The sequence below is a fragment of the Archocentrus centrarchus genome, chromosome 18 (assembly GCF_007364275.1).
Source record: "Archocentrus centrarchus isolate MPI-CPG fArcCen1 chromosome 18, fArcCen1, whole genome shotgun sequence".
Taxonomy (NCBI): domain Eukaryota; kingdom Metazoa; phylum Chordata; class Actinopteri; order Cichliformes; family Cichlidae; genus Archocentrus; species Archocentrus centrarchus.
Window position 1 is genome coordinate 17,137,069 of NC_044363.1, and position 24,291 is coordinate 17,161,359.

The 24,291-nt window shown below is 43.6% G+C and overlaps 2 protein-coding genes across 2 annotated transcripts; both read right to left on the minus strand.

Annotated features, from left to right (window-relative positions):
- Positions 1 to 209: 209 nt before the first annotated feature.
- LOC115796729 (GTPase IMAP family member 7-like) lies at positions 210 to 1,672 on the minus strand. Its single transcript, XM_030753111.1, has 3 exons — positions 1,629 to 1,672; positions 823 to 1,446; positions 210 to 454 (listed from the first exon to the last, which is right to left on the minus strand). The coding sequence occupies exons 1-3, from the start codon at positions 1,663 to 1,665 to the stop codon at positions 210 to 212; spliced, it is 906 nt and encodes a 301-aa protein (XP_030608971.1). The 5' UTR covers positions 1,666 to 1,672.
- Positions 1,673 to 13,195: 11,523 nt separating this feature from the next.
- Positions 13,196 to 20,736, minus strand: LOC115797045 (GTPase IMAP family member 4-like). The gene is made up of 3 exons (XM_030753526.1): positions 20,730 to 20,736; positions 18,885 to 19,493; positions 13,196 to 13,353 (listed from the first exon to the last, which is right to left on the minus strand). Exons 1-3 carry the CDS (start codon positions 20,734 to 20,736, stop codon positions 13,196 to 13,198), a joined length of 774 nt encoding a protein of 257 aa, XP_030609386.1.
- Positions 20,737 to 24,291: the final 3,555 nt, after the last annotated feature.

The window sequence follows — 24,291 nt, forward strand, 5'->3', positions numbered from 1 at the left end:
AAAAGAAAAAGAACAAACAAGGTTTTATCTTCATGCAGTAGAATAGAGCATTCAAATCATTTTAATGTACTTTTAAAATGTACTTGTTTTGTTTTCTTTGTTTTTCTTTAACATTGAATTATACAGTACAACGTATGTGACTGTATCATGCACGATGTTGATCTTTAAATCAAATCAAACACACAAGGCCGTCTGGTTTCGTAGTTCTATCATATCAAATTATAAAGCGACACAAACAGTATTACTGTCAGAAGGATTCCAAAAAATGGTACTTTGAGAAAAAAACATGTCAGCAGTAATGAGAAGAAAACAATCACCATTAATTCAGAATATGTTTTTATCCACGTTTTTACATTGATCATTTTCTGCATTGCCCATCTTACTGCTTCCTTTACTCCTCCACGTTCAGCTCCTGCTGCTCCTGCTGTTCCTCTTGTAGAAGCTAAGTATGCCACTACATCTCTCCCTAAAATCATCATTTCTACTAATACTGCTGCTAACACTGCTGCTATAAAAGCTGCTCCACTTTTTAACGATGGTCCTCCTAACCCTACAACAAGCCCAGTCAGAACAGCCACAAAGCCTTCTTGTCCTCTCACTCCTTCTTTTCTTTCTGCTTTTATTTCATTTTTCTTTTTGCTGCTTTTTGCTTTTCTCCTTCTTCTTCTTTGTTGTTTGGTGTAGCTTTTCCTTCTTCATTTTCTTCCTCTCTTCCATTGGTTGTTCCCTGGGTTAAAACTACAACGGCTGGCCCAGTGAAAGCCTTTGCCAGTGATGCTGCTGCAGGGCCTGTAAGTTTGATCAACTCATTTTTAGAGATACTCTTGTTAGCGTTACTGCAGGTGCCTCCTTGTGGCAACATCTTGCTGGTGTAGCACCTTCCTTTGTTTTCTTTAAGTATCTGGTTTATTGTGTTGAGCAACTCAGCCACCTGGGATTGGCTGCTGATGTTGTCACACTGCTTGTAATTATTAATGGTGTGGTATCGGCTCTTGCACTTCTTCACCAGATCACTCACACATTTATTCTTATCTATGAAGTCTTGGATCCTCATTCCTTCTGAGACCTGGTCATCCTGAGTAAAGACAACTGCAGCATATTTGAAAGCTTCCTCTGAGAAATACTGGCATATTTTCTCAGTGACAGCCTGTTGCTGCTGCTCTGTGGATTTATCCACTTTGAGCACAATGAGAAAAGCATGAGGCCCAGGAGGAAAATCAGTGATACACCTCAATATTTCAGGCTTCAGCTCCTCCTCTGATCTACCTGGGCTAAAGAGATCAGGAGTGTTGATCAGGGTGATCCTTCTTCCATGGACTGATTTGGTCTCAGCTTGACATCCAGTGTTATCAGCCCTGAACACGTCTTCTCCAAATATGGTGTTTGCTAGGCTGCTTTTCCCAGCTCTGGTGTCTCCAAGCAGGACAACCCTGTACATTTGTTGCACTGTAAGGAAGTGAAGTCATAAAATTAATAGAGAATTTGTGTACTCTTATTACAGGGAAAAGGAAGTCTACAAAGAGAAACACTACAACACGCTCTCCTGGACTCATCACAAAATACTGTCAGCTTGAGTTATTCAGGAATGCAGCTGAGTGAGACTCCTGAGTTCTCAAATCTGTTGTTACCTCTGATGTAGTTTTGAGCCCCAGCTGTTCCTGCCATGACAATCATGGTTGTTGGCACTAGAAAAGCAAAATTGTTGGGAATAACAAATAGACATTAGTCTGTTTGGTCAGGAGTGTTCATTCATATTGTCACACAAATTAATAAAAATGCAGGGCTTTTATGTTTATTTATTTAGAATACCTGTGTCTCCTGCTTGTGTTGTTACTGTTTTTTCTCCCATGTTTTCCTGCATAACTGTGACATTTGGCCCAAAGAAGGCTTTTTTCAAAGCACCAGCTCCAGAACCCGTTAAGTTGATCCATACATCCTTAGACTCGCTTCCTAACAGGTGAATAGTAGTGTATGATTAATAGATACTACAACAACAATAGCAACACACAGACACATACAGCATTTAGCAAAGAGGAGCTGGATTCTGTGTTGCTATACAGCTCAAACCATCAAAGTAAGCCTGTCTTCATGCTGCTTGCAGTTTGGTTGATAAACCAAGAGCAAGAACTCCAGGATCAAAACTGTTTCACTACATTAAATTTAATATTTAAATTTAAATGTTAATTTTTTATTGGCTTTTTATTCTGGAGTAGCCACTACATGTTACTTCAATCAAATATTTAATGTAAACCAATTTATAGATTAATGCAATGATTCATGGCTCATAAATACCAAAAGTTATTTGTCCTTTCTTAAACAACTTGGTGCAATATTTTACATTTGCCTGCACTGATTTACACACAAAATAACCTTAAAGCATCAACCAAGTGTATTTTGCAAAGATAATTTATCTAAAATACGATTTTTTAAAATGCAGACGTTATGTTATGTTATGTTATTAAAACTTACCAGGCATGTTTGCAGCGAATCAGCAAAAAGCAGAGCTTGACAATCGTCGTGTCTCTTGTTGCTTTTGACCCGTTTTGTTTTCTCCAGGTTAGTTTCACTTGCCGTTAGAAATATGAGCATGTTGGGGGTGGGGACAGCTGAGGGTTTCCCTTTATGCAAAGAAGAAGAAACAAAAGGTATGCTACATTTTGTTTCCTCCTGGCATTTATAGAGCATATCTTGAATAAATTATTTGTAACTCATTGTGTTTTTATGATCAGATTCAACTTTGTTTTTCTGTCTTTCAAGTGACTGCACCAGTCTCCCAGTGCTGTTCCAGGGGTGCAATTACTTTAACTTGCTTTAGCTTGTTATTCTTCTTTCTTTAACTTGCTCAAGTTTTTGATGTCAACATACAACTGAAGTCCGCACAATAAAAATGCAGACATCTGCACTTTAATTTGTTCCTAATGTATCGTTTCATTATGCTGGTATTTGACTTTTTGGATTGATTTATAATTTGTACATATAAAGTATTGTAGCGATTCTCTTAGTTAGAGAGCGTGTTGATGTTGTGGGATTTCGGACTGTTCGGGAGGTTCGTGAAGGCAGCATGGAGAGAGCGAAAAGACCGAGAGCTTGCCTGTGTGTGTGTGTTGCTGTTCCGTTGTTGTTGTTGTGGTTGGCGTGGCTGTGGCCTACAGCAGCCGTTTTTCTGCAAATAAAGACGACCTTTGTTGTGAACATCGCCGACTGTGGAAGTGTGTTTACAACGTTACATTGGTGTCAGAAGTCAAACTGCTAACCGTCGGCTAGCCCTGCTTCGGCTACCTCAGTTGACAGCCTGCGCTAACTATGGCAGCGCAGCGAGATGTGGCCGGGGCCCGCCCGAAGATCAAGAGAGAGGCTATGGACAGTGGCTTTGGGGGCACGCTGGGGCCTGAGGGAGCGGACAGCGCCGGAGAGCGTTTGGCCCGCCTCAGACGGACTGCCAGAGGCCTGGCGGCCGCCGCTGGCTTTAGCCCATCGACTGCAGGAATATACGCGGGCGCGGAGACGCCCGCCCCGAACAGCGCGGGGCCCGTGCTTGGCGATAGTGGCGCCCGGCCCTGCCAGGCAAATGTGAAAACCCCCAAGTACTCCGGTAAGGCTGACTGGGAGGCCTTCCATGCTCAATTTGAACTGTTAGCGCATGCTGCGGCCTGGTCCACAGACACTAAAGCACTCCAGCTAGCCTTGTGCCTCACTGACGACGCTTTGGCGTGCCTGCTGCTGCTTAGCCCAGCGGAGAGGGGTGACTACAGGGCTCTGGTTGGTGCTCTGCAGCGGCGGTTTGGGCATCGTGGCCAGCCTGCTGTCCTGCGGTCCGAACTGACGAGTAGACGGAGACAACCGGGTGAGCCGCTTCGCGCTTTGGCTAATGACATTGAGATGCTAGCGAAGAAAGCATATGCCCACATGCCCATCGACGTGCAGAACGAGCTGGCCAGAGACCAGTTCATCCGCGCCATTATCCCTGGTGAGCTGCGCATCCAGACTCAACTTTCCCACCCCCGCAATCTGCACGAGGCCCTGGAGATGGCCTTGGAGAGGGAGGCCGTGGTGGCTTCTGCGGGGTGCGACCATAGCGAGTATGACCCGGTGGTGAGGGCTGCGGTGCCGGAGGCCCCGGGCCAGGGGGTGCCAGCTTGGGCGGCCGAATTGACCGAACTGGTTCGAGGCGTGTCTCTACAATCTTCACGCCGCGGTGCTCGTCCTCGCCGAGACCCTCCTGTTTGCTGGACGTGCGGACAGCTGGGCCACATCAGCGTGCGATGCCCAGACCGTGCCGGTGTTCAGGGAAACGCCTCAGGGCCTGCGTAGGCGGGACGGCGCAGGCCCCTTCTTCTGTGTCCCAATCCGCCGGGGCGCCGGTGGACAGAGCCCAACGGCACCCCCCGCTGTACCGTTGGGCTCTGTCCACCGGTACAGCTGGGGGTGCGGGGCTCAGCTCCCCCCAGAAGCAGACGACAGCACAGAGTCCGCGAGGGTGGTGGGCTGGACGCGTGCAGGGGATTTTTGTCACATCCCCATCACCCTGGCAGGGGCTCCGTGCACAGCTCTGGTCGACACTGGCTCCACTGCGACCTTGATGAGACCTGACGTGGTGCCGGTAGGAACCCAGTTGGAACCAACTACAGTAAAACTGCGTACAGTGACTGGTGAGTTAGCCCCGATGTTGGGAAAAGGACTGGTCCCTATTCAGGTGGGGGGCCTGGGAGTGAACTTGGAGGTGTGGGTGGCAGCGGTGCAGGACGTTTGCATATTAGGCCTGGACTTTCTGCGGGCCTCACAGAGTGTCTTAGACCTGGGGAATAACACGCTGACCTTTCCAGGGGGCCCCATGGTTGACCTGGTGCGCCCCGCACAGGCCCCGAACCTACACCCGCCAAAGTCGAGAGCAGCGGGGGTGCACCATGAGGCACACCTTCCGCCCCCGATCTACCCCCCTGCACCCCTGTCCCCTGACCCTGATTTAGCCACCGTGGTGGGTTCTCCTGCCTCAGACCAGCACACTGTAATGGGGGAGGGGGATAGACTGGCAGTAGTGAGGGACATATGGACACGTAGCTGCCAAGATTTAGATCATCCACAGCGGGAGGAGCTGTGGCAGGTGCTGCTGGAGTTCAAGGACATTTTTGCTCTGTCAGAAGACGAGGTAGGCTTAACTCACCTCCTGCAGCACGACATTGACACGGGAGATGCACGGCCTGTGAAGTCACGCCCTCGCCGCCTCCCCCTGGCGCATCAGGCTGCGGCTGATAGTGCGATCGGGGAGATGCTCAGGGCTGGCGTCATTGAACCCTCCGACAGCCCCTGGGCCTCGGGGGTTGTGATGGTTAAAAAGAAGAAGAGCCCCAAAATGAGATTCTGTGTCGATTTTAGGCCGTTGAACAGTGTGACTAAGAAAGACTCATACCCGCTGCCCCGCATCGATGAGTGCCTGGATTTGGTTTCCGGCTCTTCCTGGTTCTCCTCGCTGGACCTGCGTAGCGGGTATTGGCAAGTGCCCCTCAGCCCCGCAGCCAGACCAAAGACTGCTTTCAGCACAGGCAGGGGGCTGTGGCAATTCCGTGTTCTCTGCTTCGGCCTATGCAATGCGCCGGCCACGTTTGAAAGGTTGATGGAAAAGGTGCTGGCCGATATTCCCCGACAGGAATGTTTGGTCTACTTGGACGACATCCTGGTCCACGGAAGTTCCTTCGAGGCAGCTCTGGCATCCCTGCGGCAGATTCTACAGCGGATAGCGGCAGCGGGCCTGAAACTCCACCCTGATAAGTGCTGCTTTATGAGGAAAGAGCTGGAGTTCCTGGGACACAAAATCGGGGGTGAGGGTATCAGTACGCTGGAGGAGAAAGTGCAGGCGGTGAAGGACTGGCCAACCCCCACAAACTTGAAGGACTTAAAGAGCTTCCTTGGTCTGGCGTCCTACTACAGGCGGTTTGGAAGGGGGTTCTCCTGTATTGCTGCGCCCCTGTTCCGCCTGCAGAAAAAGGATAGTGACTTTGACTGGTCAGCAGGATGTGAACAGGCTTTTGAGCGGCTGAAAAACGCCCTAACAGAATCTCCACCCTCGCCACCCCGGACCCCAGTCTGCCGTTTATTCTAGACACAGATGCCAGCGATGTCGGAATGGGGGCAGTGTTGAGCCAGGTGGGGCCAGCGGGGGAGAGAGTGGTGGCGTACTTCAGCAGAACCTTTAATAAGGCTGAACGACGCTACTGTGTGACGCGAAGGGAGCTCCTGGCCATAGTACGGGCAATAAGTCACTTCAGGTACTACCTTTGTGGCCTGCCCTTCACTGTCCGGTCAGACCATTCAGCCTTGCAGTGGCTAATGGCGTTTAAGGAGCCAGAGGGGCAGATTGCACGCTGGCTGGAGGAATTAGCGCCATACGTCTTCGAAGTGAAGTACCGAGCGGGGGCTCACCACGCCCACGCAGATGCCATGTCCCGCCGCCCCTGTGCTCCAGCTGGTTGCCGGTACTGCGAAAAGCGGGAAGCCCGGGAGGAGGAGCTCCGGGCTGGGGGAGAGCATGATTCCGGGTGTAGCGGAGGTGAGCTGGCCTGCAGAGTGGCACAGGTGATTGACCCGCTCGAGTGGAGAGCGCAACAGGAGCAGGATGTTGACCTCCGGCCAGTGCTACAATGGGTGGAGTCTGGTCAAAGACCGCAGTGGAGCGGAGTGGCTGGATACTCACCTGCAACTAAAGGACTGTTTGTGAAATTTTCAGCTCTCCGAGTAAAGGACGGAGTGCTGCAGAGAGCCTGGAAGGAGCCAGCTACGGGGGAGGAGAGGTGGCAGGTGGTGGTCCCCAGGGCCCTGAGGGAGGCAGTTTTGAAGGCCTCCCATGGAACCCCCTGGGGTGGGGCATTTTGGAGTTTCCAAAACCCTTCGGCGGCTCCGGCAGAGTTTCTACTGGGGGCAGCTCAGGAGGGATGTTGAGGACTTTTGCCGCCGGTGTGACCTCTGTGCAGCGCACAAGGGTCCCTCAGACCAGTCCCGGGCCCAGCTACAGCAGTTAGCAGTGGGAGCCCCGATGGAGAGAGTAGCAGTGGACGTGATGGGGCCTTTTCCACGCACAGACAGAGGAAATCGTTATGTCTTAGTTGCCATGGACTACTTCACAAAATGGCCGGAGGCATATGCCATACCCGACCAGGAGGCGGAGACGGTGGTCGACAGGCTGGTGGAGGGCATGTTTGCCAGGTTCGGGATGGCAGAAACCATTCACAGTGACCAGGGAAGGAACTTTGAGTCGGCTGTTTTCTCTGTCATGTGTGAGCGCTTAGGGATGCGAAAGACCCGGACGACACCGTTACACCCGCAGAGTGATGGGCTCGTCGAGCGCTTCAACAGGACCCTGGCGAAACAGCTGGCCATCCTCACTGCAGAGCACCAGCGTGATTGGGACATGCATCTCCCCCTTGTTTTGTTGGCGTATAGGTCCGCTGTGCAGGATTCCACCTTGTGTACGCCTGCCCTGCTCATGCTGGGGCGAGAGCTACGGACGCCAGCGGAGATGGCACTGGGGAGGCCTCCGGACGCTCCGGTAGTCGTACCGGGTCCGGAATACGCCAGGAGACTGCAGGACCGGCTGGAGTCGGCCCATGCTTTTGCCCGTGATCAGCTGGAGAAAGCGGGAATGAGACAGAAAAGGAATTATGACTTGAGGGTAAAAGGGGAAGACTTCAGGGCCGGTGACCTTGTGTGGGTGTACAGCCCGAGGAGGAAGAAAGGCCGGTGCCCTAAGCTGGACTGCCACTGGGTGGGGCCTTGTGTAGTGGTAGAGAAGCTGGGGGAAGTGGTGTACAGGGTTCAGCTGCCGACTAGGGGGAGACGAGTGGCCCTTCATAGAGACAGGCTGGCTCCATATAAGGGTGATGTGCGCCCGGTCCAGTCGACCCCCCTGAGAAATGAAACAGCCACAGCCCCAGACTCACTGACTGTGCCCCCTTCTACTGCCCCACAGCTTCCTCCACTTTTGCACCCCATCCCAGATCAAAAGCGGGGTGCTGCAGGACAGCAGACACAGCCCCAAGTGTCGTCTACAAGGGGGCTGCAGAGGCAGAGAAGACCCCCAGGTCACCTCAGAGACTTTGTACGGGATCCCTCGGGGCGAGGGATTTAGTGAGGGGGGGGCAATGTAGCGATTCTCTTAGTTAGAGAGCGTGTTGATGTTGTGGGATTTCGGACTGTTCGGGAGGTTCGTGAAGGCAGCATGGAGAGAGCGAAAAGACCGAGAGCTTGCCTGTGTGTGTGTGTTGCTGTTCCGTTGTTGTTGTTGTGGTTGGCGTGGCTGTGGCCTACAGCAGCCGTTTTTCTGCAAATAAAGACGACCTTTGTTGTGAACATCGCCGACTGTGGAAGTGTGTTTACAACGTTACAGTATTAATAGCGTTGTATCTGTCAGAGCACCTGAAAAATGAAGTACACCCCCAATTAAACAACTTGTAGAACCACCTTAAGTATTTGACTCTGGAATGCTTTGGTAAACAGAGGAGTTCATGGTCAGCTCAGTGACTGTGAGCTGCACAGGTCCTGTGTCTGCAAAACAAACCAAATCATCATGTCTAATCCACCGTGCTTCACAGTTGGTATGAGATGTTTGTGCTGATGTGCTGAGTTTGGTTTTCTCCGAACATGACACTGTGTAAACCTAAGCATGCATTCTTTGTGGAGAGAAGAGGCTTCCTCCTAAAAACAAACCACACTTGTTCAATCTTTTTGTCTAAGATGTATATCTCTCTTTCTCTTTTGTTTTTTTATACATTTTGTTTTCCATTTGTGAATCATCTGTGGAATGACAGACTTCACATTGTTTGGAAATGATCTTGTAACATTTCGCAGATTGATAAGCAGCAGCAATTGCTACTCTAAGATCAATGCTGATGTCGTTCCACCATGGTACTGTGTTTGCACACACCTCAATGCTCCAGATCAGCAAACTGTCAACATTTCTGCATTTATAAAGGTAGTCACACTTGCTGGTGATCAGTTAATCCAGTGCATTTTATTGGCAGCACCAGGCTGCTTCTTCCCTTTTCAGAGTCAGGTCTATAATTTGTTGAACAAAGACACATTTGTTGTAGCTTTTGCCTCTGGACACCACCACAGTGGATTTTAATTCAAACAATAACTGATTAAACTGCAGGCTTTTAGCATGAATTCAGGGTTTTTTTGTTTTGTTTTGTTTTGTTTTGTTTTTGCATTAACTGTTTTGCACAGTTGGTGAAGTATCTCAAAGAATCTAACCTGATGTCTGACATCTTTCTTTGACAGGTTTCCTGATCTCTGAATACTTGTTTTTTTTTCCTTGTTCGTTTTTTCTTTTGTTCCTTCTTCCTTGTTTTGAGTAGTTCCTCTTCCTTGAACTGCTTTCTCCTGTATGTTCCAAGAGAGGATGCTTTCACTTATTAAAAACAAAAGTGAATGCTAAAAGAGACCCGCAAACAAGCAGCAGTTGAAAGTAGCTGCAGTCAGTAAACTGAATGTGGCTCTAATATCAAAGCATCTCAAAGCAGAAAACACAGCATTCAGTTATGTTGATGGGTTCTAGACTGCAAGCACGTTTATATTTAACAGTATGTTAGTTTGTCAAATTAATTTTGAGCATCTGAAAATGCTGGTGTGCTTCTGCTGTGCTACACTTTGCATGACCAGCTCAGTGGAGTTGTTGTTGTATTGCACATGAAGAGACCTTGTTCATAAAAATCACTGCACTTGTTCAACACAATGCAAACCTTTAGTTAAGGTTCTTGAATTGAACTTGAATTCTGTACTTCAGTGGCTTATTGATTGTTTGATTTAAAATGTACTGTGATGAAGTACAGAGGCAAAATTAGAAGACAAAAAAATGTTGTTGACCAAAAAATTATGGACCTAACTCAGAATCATATGAAAGCAGGAGGAGATTGTTAGCTTTTCATGCACTTTTGATTAAATAAATTATGACAGTGTAATATGTGTTGTTGTTCGTCTGCATTTGCGTTTAAATTATTTCTGAATCTGGTAAGGACCACATTTTTAAATTATGTCCTGTTAAGCAAAACCTTAGAATTCAAAGAGGATGTGCTTTCTCTTTCACTTCAGTCTTTGTCTGTGTGGGCATTAGTATTGCATCAATCTAACTTTTTTTCTCTGTTTTCTGGCAGCAGAAAGAATCATGCCAGTCCACAGTGAACACGTGATGGAAAGCCCTCTGGTGACAACACATGGTTTAAGTTTCACATGGACATGCTGTTTGTTGCCCATCATGTCCACGTGAGACTCATGTTACTGCCTCAACTGAGAGGCTGTATGAAGGGCAAGTATATTATTGATCTAGGCTAAAACTGTGACTTATACAAGGTTACTGTAGTGAAGTGCAATTGTTCTTACTTTGGGAAATGCATTTATATTTGTTGTTATTATTGTTCCTGCATTTTCTTCTACAGCAGCATAACAGGTACTAATATACAACATGCAAAGTTGGTCACAAGTACCTCAAACATTCTAACCTGATGTGTGATTTCTGTCTCTGACATTCTCCTCTTATTTTTATATATTTATTTATTTTGGTTTGGTTTGGTTTTTGGTTCTTCTCTTCCTTATTTTGAGTAGTCCCTCCACCTAGGGCTGGTTGTTGCTGTATGCTTCAGGAGGGAGCATGGTGTAACAGAGTCATCAAAACAGTTAAACATTGGCATATTTTCTCTAAAACAGCCTGTTGCTGCTGTTGTTACTACCACTGACGTACTTTTGAGCACCAGCTGTTGTTCCTGCCATGACAATCAGTAAACTCTGCACCTTTAAGGGGTGTGGTTACTTTTACATTGCTTTCAAAAAGCAAAGGGTTTTGAAGGTTTTAAAGAACGAAAGCCAATATATGATAGTATAGCATGACATGGAAATGTATAATAATACACTCTTACCTTGTCGTGCCCTCAGCATCTGTGAGCCCCACTTTGAGAGATCTGGCTTAAAATCTGACACTTGTGAATTTTGATTGACTTCATCAATCTTCTCAGCATATCAGTCATACTTTTATGTCACTGCCCTCAGTAATGTTTTTCATCTCACTAATCTTTTATATAATAAACACTGTTAAAGGTAGCCTGCTAGAGAGGTCTTAAAAACAATCAGCATTTTTTTCATTTTAAAGCAATCTGGTCAGATCTCAGCAGTGCCATGTTGAATGTTTGTCTTAAACCAAACCTCACTTACTGCCTGGAATATATCAAATCTCTGTTTCCATTTACAGAAAATGGCTTCTTACGCTTTTTGAATGTTTGTGCAGACAGGAATGATGGAATTTTTCAAAAATGGAATGTGGCAGCCTCACAGTTTGCATATTATAATAACTTGATCCTGAACACCACTAAGACAAAGGAGATGGTAGTAGACTTTAGGAGGACAACACATGTCATTCAACCTCTGTTCATCGAGGGGGATGAAGTGGAGCTGGTTTCAGATTTTAGGTTCCTGGGAGTACATCTGCAGGATGATTTGACCTGGAGTATCAATACGACCAGCATTGTCAGGAAGGCCCAACAGAGACTGCATTTCCTGAGGGTTCTTAGGAGCAACCATCTGACCCAGAATCTGCTGGTGTCCTTCTACCGTTGCTGTGTAGAGAGCATCCTGACCTACTGTCTGTGCGTGTGGTTCAACAGCTGCACAGCAGCAGACAGGAAAACACTCCAGCGAATCATCAACACGGCTCAAAAGATCATAGGCTGTCCCCTGCCCTCCCTCCAGGAACTGTTCAATGCCCGCTGCCAGAGGAGGGCACAGAACATCCTCCAGGACCCCTCACACCCTGGACACTCCTTGTTTCAGCTACTGCCATCAGGCAGACGTTTCAGGACAATGAAGGCCAGAACAAACAGACTGAGGAACAGCTTTTATGCCAGGGCTATCATTGAACTGAACTCTGTGTGGTTTGGACAGTGATGTGGGGTGGTAGTGCTGACTGTGTGCGTGCGTTGGTGTGTATTGGGGCTAGATTCGTCTGTTAATTTACTATTGTGCACTGTATTTTAGTAATCGTTTTTATCACTCATATTTTTATTATTTTATTATTTATTGTCTGAGGCACCTAGAAAGGAATGCATTTTAAATTTCGTTGTGCAACTTCTGTGTACAATGACAATAAAGATTCTGATTCTGATTCTGATTCTTTGTTTTGTTTGTATTTGTTTGTGTGTTTATTTAAAACAAATGAGATTAAAGAGAACTCTATTATATCATTGGCTCTGCCCAAGAATATGTTCTACATAACAAACATGTTAACAGCCATTAGAAATGGGTAGATAAGAGGTTTTATGTGCCAGATAACTGACATATTCCTTCTTAGTTCTGTGCCACTGTGATCAGCTCTATTCCAAAAATGCACCAGGCACTAAATTAACTACTTAGCTTTACACTAATTCTTTTATATGAAAATGCTAATCTGAGGTGGGAACTTACCAATTTTCAGGCCAGGAGTTTACTTGTTTAAGCCTAAAGTTCCATGGTGTTCCCATGTTTGTTTGTAAATATTTCAGAGGATATTGGATGTTTCAGTCTGACAGCTGCAGCTGTGCTCGTTAGAAATTCATGACATCTGACTAGTGAACGACTGTAAAAGCTTCATGTTACGTACAGAAATAGCGAACTAACATCTAACTGTGATTTCAGTCATAAATGTCTGCAGTTGAATTTGCTCCTCTGACCCTCTGACAGCCACTTTATGAATGAGGAAATGAATCGGAGTGTCAGACAGGTGGTTCAGGTGTAGCAGGAGGGGAAGGCGTCAGAGATACTCAAGAGTATGTTGGATAAAACCTGCCAGTGAGCAGGTTGGGTTCACAGAATCTGTTACCATGATAAATGACTCAGAGTTGGAGTTATCTCTCTTTCTGAAACTGAAAACCTGAGTTTCCCCCATTTTGAGGTTCACAAACCCAGAGTTGTAGCTAAACCTGCTTACTGGAATAGACCCCAGGGATCAAAATGCATCTGTTTCACCAAATTATGCTGTGTATCCATATGGTCAATGTGACTGCTATGACCATGGCCATAATCATCTTGAGTTGATTGGTAACATTACAGATCCATGTATTCTTTGATCTTTTATTATTACAAATTATATTAATACAGACCATATTTATTTATTTGTTGGGTGGTGTGGTGGTTAGCACTGCTGCCTCACAGCTGGAATGACATCTAGAAGGCCTGGGTTCGATTAAACTTTGGCCCAGGGGATCTGGTTGTCCCTGTGGGGAGCTCCAGGGGCTCTGTGCTTGGGGGGCCGCTGGGTGTATGTAGCTCCAATCTTCCTCATGCCGTCCGCGTGTCCTGGGGGGTGGATCTGTGGGCCCCCCACAGTTGCTATCAAATACTCTTAGGGAGAAACCTTATAGACACAAGCACGCACATATACACACAGATATCTAGATTCAGGTGTTTGTCAAATACACTCTCAGTTCAGTTACAGTTGCCACTGAATAACCACTTGTACTCTCTACCATTACCTTGTACTGGGTACTTTCCTTTGAAGTTATAACTGTTATTATATGCTGCATATGCTGTTTGTTGTGGATTTTGTTTTGTTTTGTTTTCTCTTTCTGCGGGTGTCGAGGCAGACTTCAAGGGTGTTGACTTGTTTTATCTCTGTTTTTTTCCTTTCCCTTTTTTTTCTTTCTCTCTTGTCTTTGTGTCCAATATACTTGAAATAAACCCAAAGCAATTTTTAATAAAGTTTCATATTTATAACAAGGGGAACTTCATGGCGAAAGCCATAATGCTCCGCTTGTGAAAGCAAATTTGTTGGACCTTACCTTGACATTCAGACGACAATTCTGAGTGCCACACAGCCGGACAGGACACGCTTAAAAAAAAAAAAAAAAAAAAAAAAAAAAAAAGGATGAGGTTATGGATGGCCTTAAATGCATACAGGAGCATTTTGAAATGAATTCTGAATTTAACTGGATGCCAGTGGAGTTCCTGTAGGACTGGGGTAATGTGTTGAAATTAGGGGCTTTTGTTAATAATGCAAGCGGCTGAGTTTTGAACCATTTGAAGCTTCTGGGGCAGAGGCGATTTATTTTTCATAGATAGAAATATAGAGATCGCGCAATGTTATTGATATGGGAGTGAAAGGCTGTTTACCCTACCCGGGATAGCGTTACCAGGGCGCAACCCTGGAGCCAGGTCTGGGGAGAGAGCTCGAGGGAGAGTGTCTGGTGGCTGGGCATTAGCCCGTGGTGCCCAGCCGGGCACAGCTCAAAGAGGCGACACAGACCCACCCTCCTGTAGGCCCACCACCCACAGGAGGCATTGTAGGGTTCAGGTGGTGGCGAAGGGCTGAGGCCCTGATGGGCTGATCCCAGCTATCAAAACTGGCTATTGGGACACAGAATGTCACCTCTCTGGTGGGTAAGGCATCTGAGCTAGTGCATGAGGTTGAGACATACCAGCTAGATATAGTCAGGCTCACCTCAACACTTAGCCAGGGCTCTTGAACAAGTCTCCTAGAGAGGGGCTGGACTCTGTTCCAGTCTGGAGTTGCCACCAGTGGGATGGCTATTCTTGTTTCAGCCTTGCTGCCTGTACATTGTAGTTTTTGTAGTTTTCACCAGTAGACGAAAAGGTTGCTTCCCTGCACCTTTGGGCCAGAGAACGGGTCCTGACTGTTGTTTGTGCTTATGCAACGAATGACTGTTCAGAGTACCCACACTTCTTAGAGACACTGGGTGGGGTGCTCCTTCCAGTCTATACCAGGGTGTTGGAAAGGAGGGTATGTCCATTAGTCAAACCTCCGATTCAGGAGGAATAATGTAGCTTTTGTCCTGGTTGCAGAATGCTGGACAAGCTCTTTATACTCTCGAGAATATTCAAGTGTTCATGGGAGTTTGCCCATTCAGTCTATATGTTTTTTGTGGACTTGGAAAATGCATTTGACCACGTCCCTTGGGGTATCCTGTAGGAGGTACTGCTGGAGTATGGGGAGTCTGGCCCGTTGTTGCGGGCCATTCAGTCCCTGTACACCTGCAGCGAAAGTTTGTTCGTACTGCCTGCAATAAGTCAGACTCATTTCCCATGGGTGTTGGACTTCGCCAGGACTGCCCTTCATAACCGATTCTGTTCATAATTTTTATGGACAGAATTTCTAGGCATAGCCAAGTGGTGGAAGGTTTCCAACTTTGTGGCGTCAAAATCTCATTTCTGCTCTTTGTGGATGATACGGTCCTGTTGATTCACTGGGCTGTGGCCTCCAGCTCGCAGTGGAATGGATCACAGCTGATTGCGAAGTGGCTGGCACCTCTAAGTCTGAGGCCATGGTCCTCAGACGGAAAAGGGTGGAGTGCCCACTCTAGCTAAGGAAGAAGTTGCTGCCCCAGGTGCAGGAGTTCAAGTATTTCAGGGTCTTGTTCACAAGTGACGGTGGAAGGGAACAAGAGATTGACAGATGGATTGGGGCTGCATCTGCAGTGATGCGGACGCTGTATTGGAGTGTCGTGGTGAAGAGGGAGCTGAGTATAAATGCGAAGCTGTCAATTTACCAGTCAATCTACATCCCTACCCTCACCTTTCATGAGCTTTGGGAAGTGACTAAAAGAATGAGATTGTGCATAGAAGCAGCAGATATGAGCTTCCTCTGAAGGGTGGCTGGCCTCTCCCTTACAGGTAGGGTGAGGAGTGCAGCCATTCAGGAGGGGCTCACTGCTCCTCCAGGGAGCCAGTTGAGGTGGTTCAGGCATCTGATTAGGATGCTTCCTGGGTGTCTCTTGGGTGAGGTGTTGTTGATGTTATTTCTCTCTCCTACAGCCTCAATTGCAACTACATGAAAATAACAAATTATGTGAGTCATGTGATGACGTCATATAGCGACTTCTAGCAATTTTTAGGACAGCCAATAGCTACTTTCCTTGCTGAGAGTTGGCAACAGTGGCGTCAACGTCTCCTCCTCCTTGGTGCGAGAACAAGCCACGGAGGCCCCGGTGGTCTGGCTATTGTCTCTGGTATGTCATGTTCTTGATGGAACTCACTCGTAATTTCAGTACAGCATCTGTTTCCGATTATCCGCAGTACATCGTGGGTGTATGCAATCTTGTTTGACATAAAAATGCCCACTATAAATACCCAGGAACATTTTTTATTTGCATGTTCCTGGTTCAACTGGTGCACACTCTTTATCAACAGTGTGTAAAATAGTTGTGTTAGCTTTCATGTTAGCTGTGGAACTAGAACATTATAAATGTGCACCTCTTAAGGGTGTAATTTCAGTTCTGCTGATAAAAGTAGACATTGTGCATGAAAGTGTGGGCCTATTGTTTAATATATCCCACATGTACATAAGGCACTGAGTATTTTTGGAAGTCTGTTTTTTCTGAGATTGTATTTACAGTATCCATATGGCATAAAGTTTAAAAAAAAATGTTGATTTACCTATAAATGACAAGCAAGTGTGTTTAAGGCTTAGGTATCAGATAGGGGAAGAAATACCAAAATAAAAATGGAAAAAACAACCACAGTTATGCTTATTTTTTATTACTGGATAACACATTATAATGTAGAAAAAATGAAAAAGTAAAAAATATTTAAAAAATAATTAGACATTTTAAATGTACATTTATGTATGCTCAGCTTACATTATACAGTATCCACTAATTCCACATTACTTCATTATACTGAAAAATGTTGACACATAGTTAAATACGCTGAATGAATGTAGAATGTAATGAATGTAATGTAGAAATAGAATTTGTATCACAATTTTAATTTATTATAAATTTTTGAATGTCAGAGTGGACTTGTATGTGAGACACATATACAGTAAACCATATAAAACCTATTAAATAGCAAAAAAAAAAAAAAAAAAAAAAAAAAGGAAAAAAAATTACCTTAACCCTTTCATTAGTTAAAAATGTTAGTTTTACCAGAAAGAAAGAAAGAAAGAAAGATATGGAGGTTATCATCACATACCAGAATGATGCATTCCAATCATGCATCTCTTGCCCATGTATCGTGCTGTTTTTTTTTTAAATCAAACTGGGCAAACACACGCACACGCTGCACTGTTGAGTGTTATAATTCTACAACAACAAGAATAATAACAAACAACAGAAACTGTAATAAGATAAGGGGCCCAACATATGGCACTCTGAGAAAAAGCCATGACAGAAGCAATAAGCAAAAAATAAACACCACTAGTAGTATCACTCCATGATTGTGATACAGGTTTTGCAAAAGTTGACATGCTTTTATTATCCACTCTATTACTTTGTATATATTTTGTATTATCCTTTTTGTGATTGCTGCTGCACGCTGTAAAACTGTTCCTCCGAACCCTGAAAAGGAGTCAAATAGAGCACCCAAATTGCTTCCTGCTCCACCTACCCATTCTGCTACTTTCTTCATTTTTGGCATTATCCATTCTGCTACTTTGTTTATTTTTGCCATTACCCACTTGCTTATTATTTGCATTGCATGTTCCATTGCTTTGCTTATTTTTTGCATTATCCAATCTGCTGCTTTGTTTATTTTTTGCATAACCCATTCTACTAATGTGCTTAATTTTTGAATTACCCACTTGCTTACTTTTGGCATTGCCCATTCTGTTACTTTGCTTACATTTTGCATTATCCATGATCCTGTTCCCACTGCTCTAATGTCTGATGCTGTTTTAAAAGCAGTTTTCAGTCCTTCTGCGATTGCTACTCCACACAGTAAAACTGTTCCTCCAAACCCTAAAAAGGAGACAAACAGAGCACATACATTGCTTCCAAATCCACTTACCAATTCTGCTACTTTCTTCATTTTTGGCATTATCCATTCTGCTACATTGCTTAGTTTTTGCATTAGCCACTTGTTTATTTTTGTCATTATCCATGCTGTTACTTTGCTTAATTTTTGCATTAGCCACTTGTTAATTTTTGGCATCAGCCATTCTGCTATTTTGATTATTTTTGGCATTAGCCGTTCTGCTATTTTGATTATTTTTGGCATTAACCATTCTGCTATTTTGATTATTTTTGGCATTAGCCATTCTGCAATTTTGATTATTTTTGGCATTAACCATTCTGCTACTTTGATTATTTTTGGCATTAACCATTCTGCTAGTTTGATTATTTTTGGCATTAGCCATTCTGCTAGTTTGATTATTTTTGGCATTGTCCATTTTGCTACTTGGTTTATTTTTGGCATTGTCCATTTTGCTACTTGGTTTATTTTTGGCATTGTCCATTCTGCTACTTGGTTTATTTTTGGCATTGTCCATTCTGCTACTTGGTTTATTTTTGGCATTGTCCATTTTGCTACTTGGTTTATTTTTGGCATTGTCCATTCTGCTACTTGGTTTATTTTTGGCATTACCGATTCTGCTACTTTGTTTATTTTTGGCATCATCCATTTTGCTACTTGGTTTATTTTTGGCATTACCGATTCTTCTACTTTGCTTAATTTTTGCATTACCCATTCTGCCCTTTTGTTTGTTTTTTGCATTAACCATATTGCTAACCCTATTGCTATGACTCCTATTGTGAATGTGACTCTGCCTCCCAATACTGTTCCTGCTAACCCTAAAAGGTTCCCAAATAGAGCAACCAACACGATACCAAATCCATCACTTATTCCTTGTTTTGGGGGGGTTTGTGCTTTTTCTCTTTCTTTTATCAGTTGTTCTTTATTTGTATCTGGTGCAGCATCTTTGCTTTCTTCTTCTGGTTCATTTTGTGGTTCATGTGCTTCTGCATCTTTTGTCGTTTCTTTCATTTCTTTTTGTACTTCTTCATTTTCTCCTTCTTCTTTATCTGTTACTGTGCTTCCTTTTTCTGCTCCAGTTGTTGTTTCTGGAGCTGGCCCAAAGAATGCATTTGCCACCAATTCAGCTGCACAGCCTGTAAGTTTGATCAACCCACCCCACAACCCACTGTTGTTAGCCTTACTGCAGGTGTCTCCTTGTGGCAACATCTCAGTGGTGTAGCACCTTCCTTTATTTTCTTTGTATATCTGGTCAACTGTGTTGAGAAGTACCTCCAAGTTGTTGATGTTGTCACCTTGTTGGTTGTATTTATTAATGAAGTGGTATTGGCTCTTGCATTTCTTCACCAGATCACTCAGACATTTATTCTTGTCTATGAATTCTTTAGTCTTCATTTCTTCTGAGACCTGGTCGTCTTGAGTAAAGACAAATGCAGCATATTTGAAAGCTTCCTCTGAGAAATATTGACATATCTTCTGAGTGATGGCCTGTTGCTGCTCTGCAGATTTCTTCAGATTGAGCACAATGAGAAAAGCATGAGGCCCAGGAGGAAACTCGGTGATACACCTCAATATTTCAGGCTTCAGCTCCTCCTCTGATCTACCTGGGGCAGAGAAATCAGGAGTGTTGATCAGGGTGATCCTTCTTCCATCGGCAGATTTGGACTCAGCTTGACATTCAGTGTTATCAACCCTGAACACATCTTCTCCAAACATGATGTTTGCTAGGCTGCTTTTCCCAGCTCTGCTGTCTCCCAGCAGGACAATCCTGTACTCCACTGTAAGGAAGTGAAGACAGAAAATTAATGAGTGTTTGAGTACTATTATTTTGCAATACTGAGTTTAGGGAATATATTCAAAAATACATAAAAATGTATTAATATGACATTGTTGAGCCACCATTCATTGATTCTCAAACTTTTTCCATTTCCATTTTCTCCACTTTAGGGGTGGTGGGCGTGGGAGGGGTTACAAAAGCGCTGTGTACACAAAACATAGTAACACTGGAGGATTTCACTAGTTGCTTTACTAACGTAACCGTGGCAAATTTCTTTGTTCCACCATGAAAATTATTCCCATGTTAAATATTTGGTCAGCATGACTTTTCACCCAGGTGATTTCACGCCATCATTACCCTGCACCCCACACTTTGAGAACCACTGGATTAGAAAATGCTTTATTCTTTTATAAGAGGTTTGTGTTAGGAAAGAGGAGAGTACATTGCTAATGTGAAAAGGAAAAGGAAGTAAACAAGGAGAAAGATAAGAATTTTAAATATGCTGTCCTGGACTCCTCTGCTTTAATCACAATAGGAAAAGTATAGGACTAGTAGAACACTGTTGTATTGCTTTCTTCAGAGCATGCAGGTGAGTCAGACTCATGTCTCCTCAATTATACCGTCGTTCCTGCGATGACTGTTGGTGGCACTAGAAAAGCAAAGTGAGTGGGAATAGAAATGTGCCTGTTTGGTTATTGTCCAAAAAAAATACTAATGCCAGCTCAGTTAATTTGCTACATTATAGAGTGATGTAATGTTTTGCACAGACTGCACAATGTTGTGTTTGGTTGTTATTTAGAATGCCTGTCACAGGTTTTATTCTTCCAACCTCTTTCTTTTGTCTTCTGCTTGTGGTGTTAGACTTTCTTTGGAGCACATAGGCTAAGGTCAAAGATCGAACTGCAGGTTCTCTTGGCTTGACAAAAGCATGACCACAAGCTCTAAGGTCAAAAGAGTCTTTTGTTAAATTTAATTTAACATTTAGTTTATTTATTTATAAGACAGTTCACCAGCCTCTCGCAGGGCAGGACACTACACATTACTCAAATCAAGTATTTAATGTAATGAAAGTGCTTGACATGCTGCAGCATTTTACATTACTGATTTATTCACAGTAGCCTTAAAGCATCATCTAAGTGTATTTTCAAAGGATAATTTATCCAAATTATTTGATTTCAAATATTCAGATGTTGTTATGTCTGCAGAAAATTAAAAGGTTAGAGGCTGAAAAACTTACCAGACATGCTGTTTAAAATGAATCAGCGAAGAGGAGAGCTTGACAGTTGTGTGTCTTGTTTTTGTCCCCAGCTTAGTTTCACTTGCTGTTAAAATATGTGTGTGTGTGAGGGGTGGGAATTGCTTGGGGGGGTTCCTTTAAGAGGAAATAATATACAGTTACATATTTGTTTAGTAATAAAATTGATTCACATTTACACTGAATAACTGCACCAATCTTCCAGTGTTAGTAATCTCCTAGGTGTATAAATACTTCCAGAAGTCAAGTTTTGATGAGTGAAACACAATAATTAAATGCCAGACAATGCAAATAGAGACATCAACAAGTTACTGTTCATTATGTAACGTTTCAAAGTGGTGGTTTCTGCTCGTATTTGCTTGTTTTGCTTGTTTTGTGTGTTTTTTCTTGTTTCTTTTTTAGTTTGTAACTATTTAAGGTGTGGCATTTCTTGACACTATATTTATATTTGTCAGAGCTCTTTTTGAAGAGAATAGTTGAAAGTGAAGATAAATGCTCCCTTGATCTTGGTATAAGCTGTTGTAAATGAGCATTAAAATTCCCCACTCACCCTGTGGGTGCGGTTTGTCCTCCAAGCTTATGTCCTCTACCAGAGGCCTGGGAGCTTGAGGGTCCTGAGCAGTATCTTAACTGCTGTTAGGACTCCGCTCTTCTGGACAGAGATCTTGGATGTCATTCCTGGAATCTACTGGAGCCATTCTCCCAGTTTGGGGGTCACTGCCCCGAGTGTTTCGATCACCACAGGGACCACTGTTACCTTCACCTTCCACATCCTTTCTAGCTCATCTCTCAGCCCAGTATGTACAGCAATAATTTAAAGTGATCATGTTCTGCATGACTTTATCGTATCACCTTCTCACACCATTGTGGAAGAATTTTGGCTCACTCTTCTTTACAAAATTCACTTCATTGAATTCTGCAAGCATTTTTCTTTTTCACTATTATCTACTCGCCTTGCCTCAACTCAACTCTACCCAGTTTTTAAGGTTTTCCATCAGGTGGCTAATGGACGACAGAATCCAAAGGAAGCTAGTTGAAGCAACTCAATTGTAATGGAAAACAAGTGAAACTGAGTTGAGGCTACCTTGGAGTGAATTTGTTGGGATGTCGTTTCTTGGGAGGATTGCAAGCGGTTTTGAATGTTTTCCACTTGTGAATAATCATTCTCATTGTAGAATGATGGACATCAAATTGTCTGGAAATGACTTTATAACCTTTGTCAAATTGATGGGCAGCAACAAGAGGCACAAATCACTAGTTTTACTCAAGAAAAAGAAGGTCATCTAAAGGTTTGTGAAAAAATTCTTTGGATAGCTAAAACCAATAATAACTTGCACCAGAGTCGAGGAGAGGAACGTATGGGGAAGAGAAGAAAAAGAACACACTTTAAAATAGGAGTAGACTTTCAGATACACTTTCAAAACATATTACAGGCACTACTGCACCAACAAAAGATACTAGCAATACACATGCATGCAAACTTGGTCTCAAGAATCTCAAAAATTCTGATCTGATGTTTGATCTCTGTTTCTGATGTTTCCTGATGACTGTCTAATGCCTGTCTTCCTCCTTATTTTGAATAGTTCCTCCACCTGGAACAGGTTATTCCTGCATATGCCTGAACAGAGATTGTTCTTCACTTTTTAACTGCAATGAAGAAAAACCAGCTTTGTCCAAGAAAAAGCAGCAACTGAAAGTGTTTGCATAAAGGCCTGGCAGAGCATCTCAAGATATGAAACACAGCAGTTGGTGATGTCCATGGTTTCTATACTTTATCCAGTCCCTCACTGCTCCATCTAGATTTTTTTAAAAATGGCCTTTATATCTAAAATGATGATTGCTCATTTAATTTTCAGCATCTGAAAATGGGGAATTGTTTGTCCTTTCAAGGTCTATGTGCTGCATAGACCACTAGATTGAGTGAAAGTCTCAAAATTTGTGTTGAGCTGGTCACTGCTCTCTGCCTGTACCATCTCTTTTTTTTTTTTTTTTTGCAGCTGCTTGTGGTATTTATGTGTACTATATGCACTCACTCTCTGGGTTTCTGCTGCTGGCACAAATTTACGTCACATTTTTGCTGTGCTGTGCTTTGCTAAATGCAGTGGTGCTGTTCTCGCATTAAGTTTCCTTGTGTATAAAAATCACTGAGATTGCTAAACAGATTGCCAAAACTCCTTGAATTAAAGTTGGAAGTTTGCACTTCAATCACGTTTTGATTGTTTGATTTAAAATCTAATGTGGTGGTGCACAGAGGCAAAAGTGTGTTTTTGTCCAACAAATTATAGACCTATCTGTATTATAATGTCCTGATGCATAAAACCTTAGAATTGGAAGAGGGTGCACTTACTTTTGACTGTTTATCCATGTAAGCATAGGCACTGCAATCTAACTTTTGTTTTGTGGTCATGGAGAAGGTTGAGTCTTCAGTGAACCCCTGATGGCTGATGTGAGAGTCCTCTGGTCACAATAAATGTTTTAAGTCCAGTTTGCTGTTATTTTCAATTTTTCTGCATAATTATTACAAGAGGCGCTACCCCACCAACAAAAGCTATTGAAACACACCTGTTGGTATGCATGCAAACTTGGTCACAAGTATCTCAAACACTGACCTGGCATCTGATTTCTGTCTCTGACATGTGTTTCCTGATGACTGTCTAATTCTCCTCTTGGGTTTTTTTTTTTTTTTTTTTTGTTTCTCCTTCCTCATTTTGACTAGTTCCTCCACCTGAAACCGGTTGCTGCTACATGCTTCAGGAAAGAACATGCTGTAAGTTATTAAATACAAAAACGGAATGCAGAAAAACCCACGAAAAACAAGCAACAACTGAATGTGGCTGCAGTAAGTGCCCAGCAGAGCATCTCAAAACAGGAAACACACCATTTGGTGATGTCCATGGATTCCAAAATTCAGGCTGTCCTTCACTGCCTCATCCAAGTTTTTAAAAATGTCTTTAATACTCAAAATTATGTTAGTTTGTCCAATTTATTTTGAGCATCTGATATGTGGTGCTGTGTATTAAAATCACTGTAACTACTGAACAGTTAAATCAAAAATTTTATTGTTTTTTTTTTTTTTTTTTATCATGTCCTAATACATTAAACCTTTCTTTTCACATTACTATTTAAAAAGTGCAAATGCAAAAACATCAGCTTCAAACTAATGTAGCAGTAATGCTAAGTGGTAAATTAAGTATTTACTAATAGCTTACTACTGCTCAATAGTGTGTAGTTGTTACAAAGTGTTGACTATTTTTCTCCAAACATAACATCCCAGTGTACTTCATACTCAGCAACACTCTCAGACAAAAAAACTGGTTTATCCCAAAGACAAAACACCAGACATGAGCTAAACATTGCACTGCTGTGCAAAGGATTGAGGAGAAACCAAACACTCGAAAAATGCATGGCACAGCAGAAGAAAGGACAAGACTCGGCTTTACGCCTGCACTAAAAGGAGAGAGGACACTCTTTCAGGTAGTCTACTGTTCATATTTTGGACCAAGAAGACAGATGGCTTTAGAGAGGAGTAAAGAAAGCCATCACT

Coding starts and splice junctions, on each gene's coding strand:
- LOC115796729 (XM_030753111.1), bottom strand. CDS start 1,665: ATGGCAGGAACAGCTGGGGCTCAAAACTACATCAGAG. Junction 1,447..1,628: donor GGCTCAAAACTACATCAGAG/GTAACAACAGAT, acceptor ACTTCCTTACAG/TGCAACAAATGTACAGGGTT. Junction 455..822: donor CTGCAGTAACGCTAACAAGA/GTATCTCTAAAA, acceptor GGAGAGATGTAG/TGGCATACTTAGCTTCTACA.
- LOC115797045 (XM_030753526.1), bottom strand. Junction 13,354..18,884: donor CTGCAGTAAGGCTAACAACA/GTGGGTTGTGGG, acceptor TTTCTCCCTAAG/AGTATTTGATAGCAACTGTG.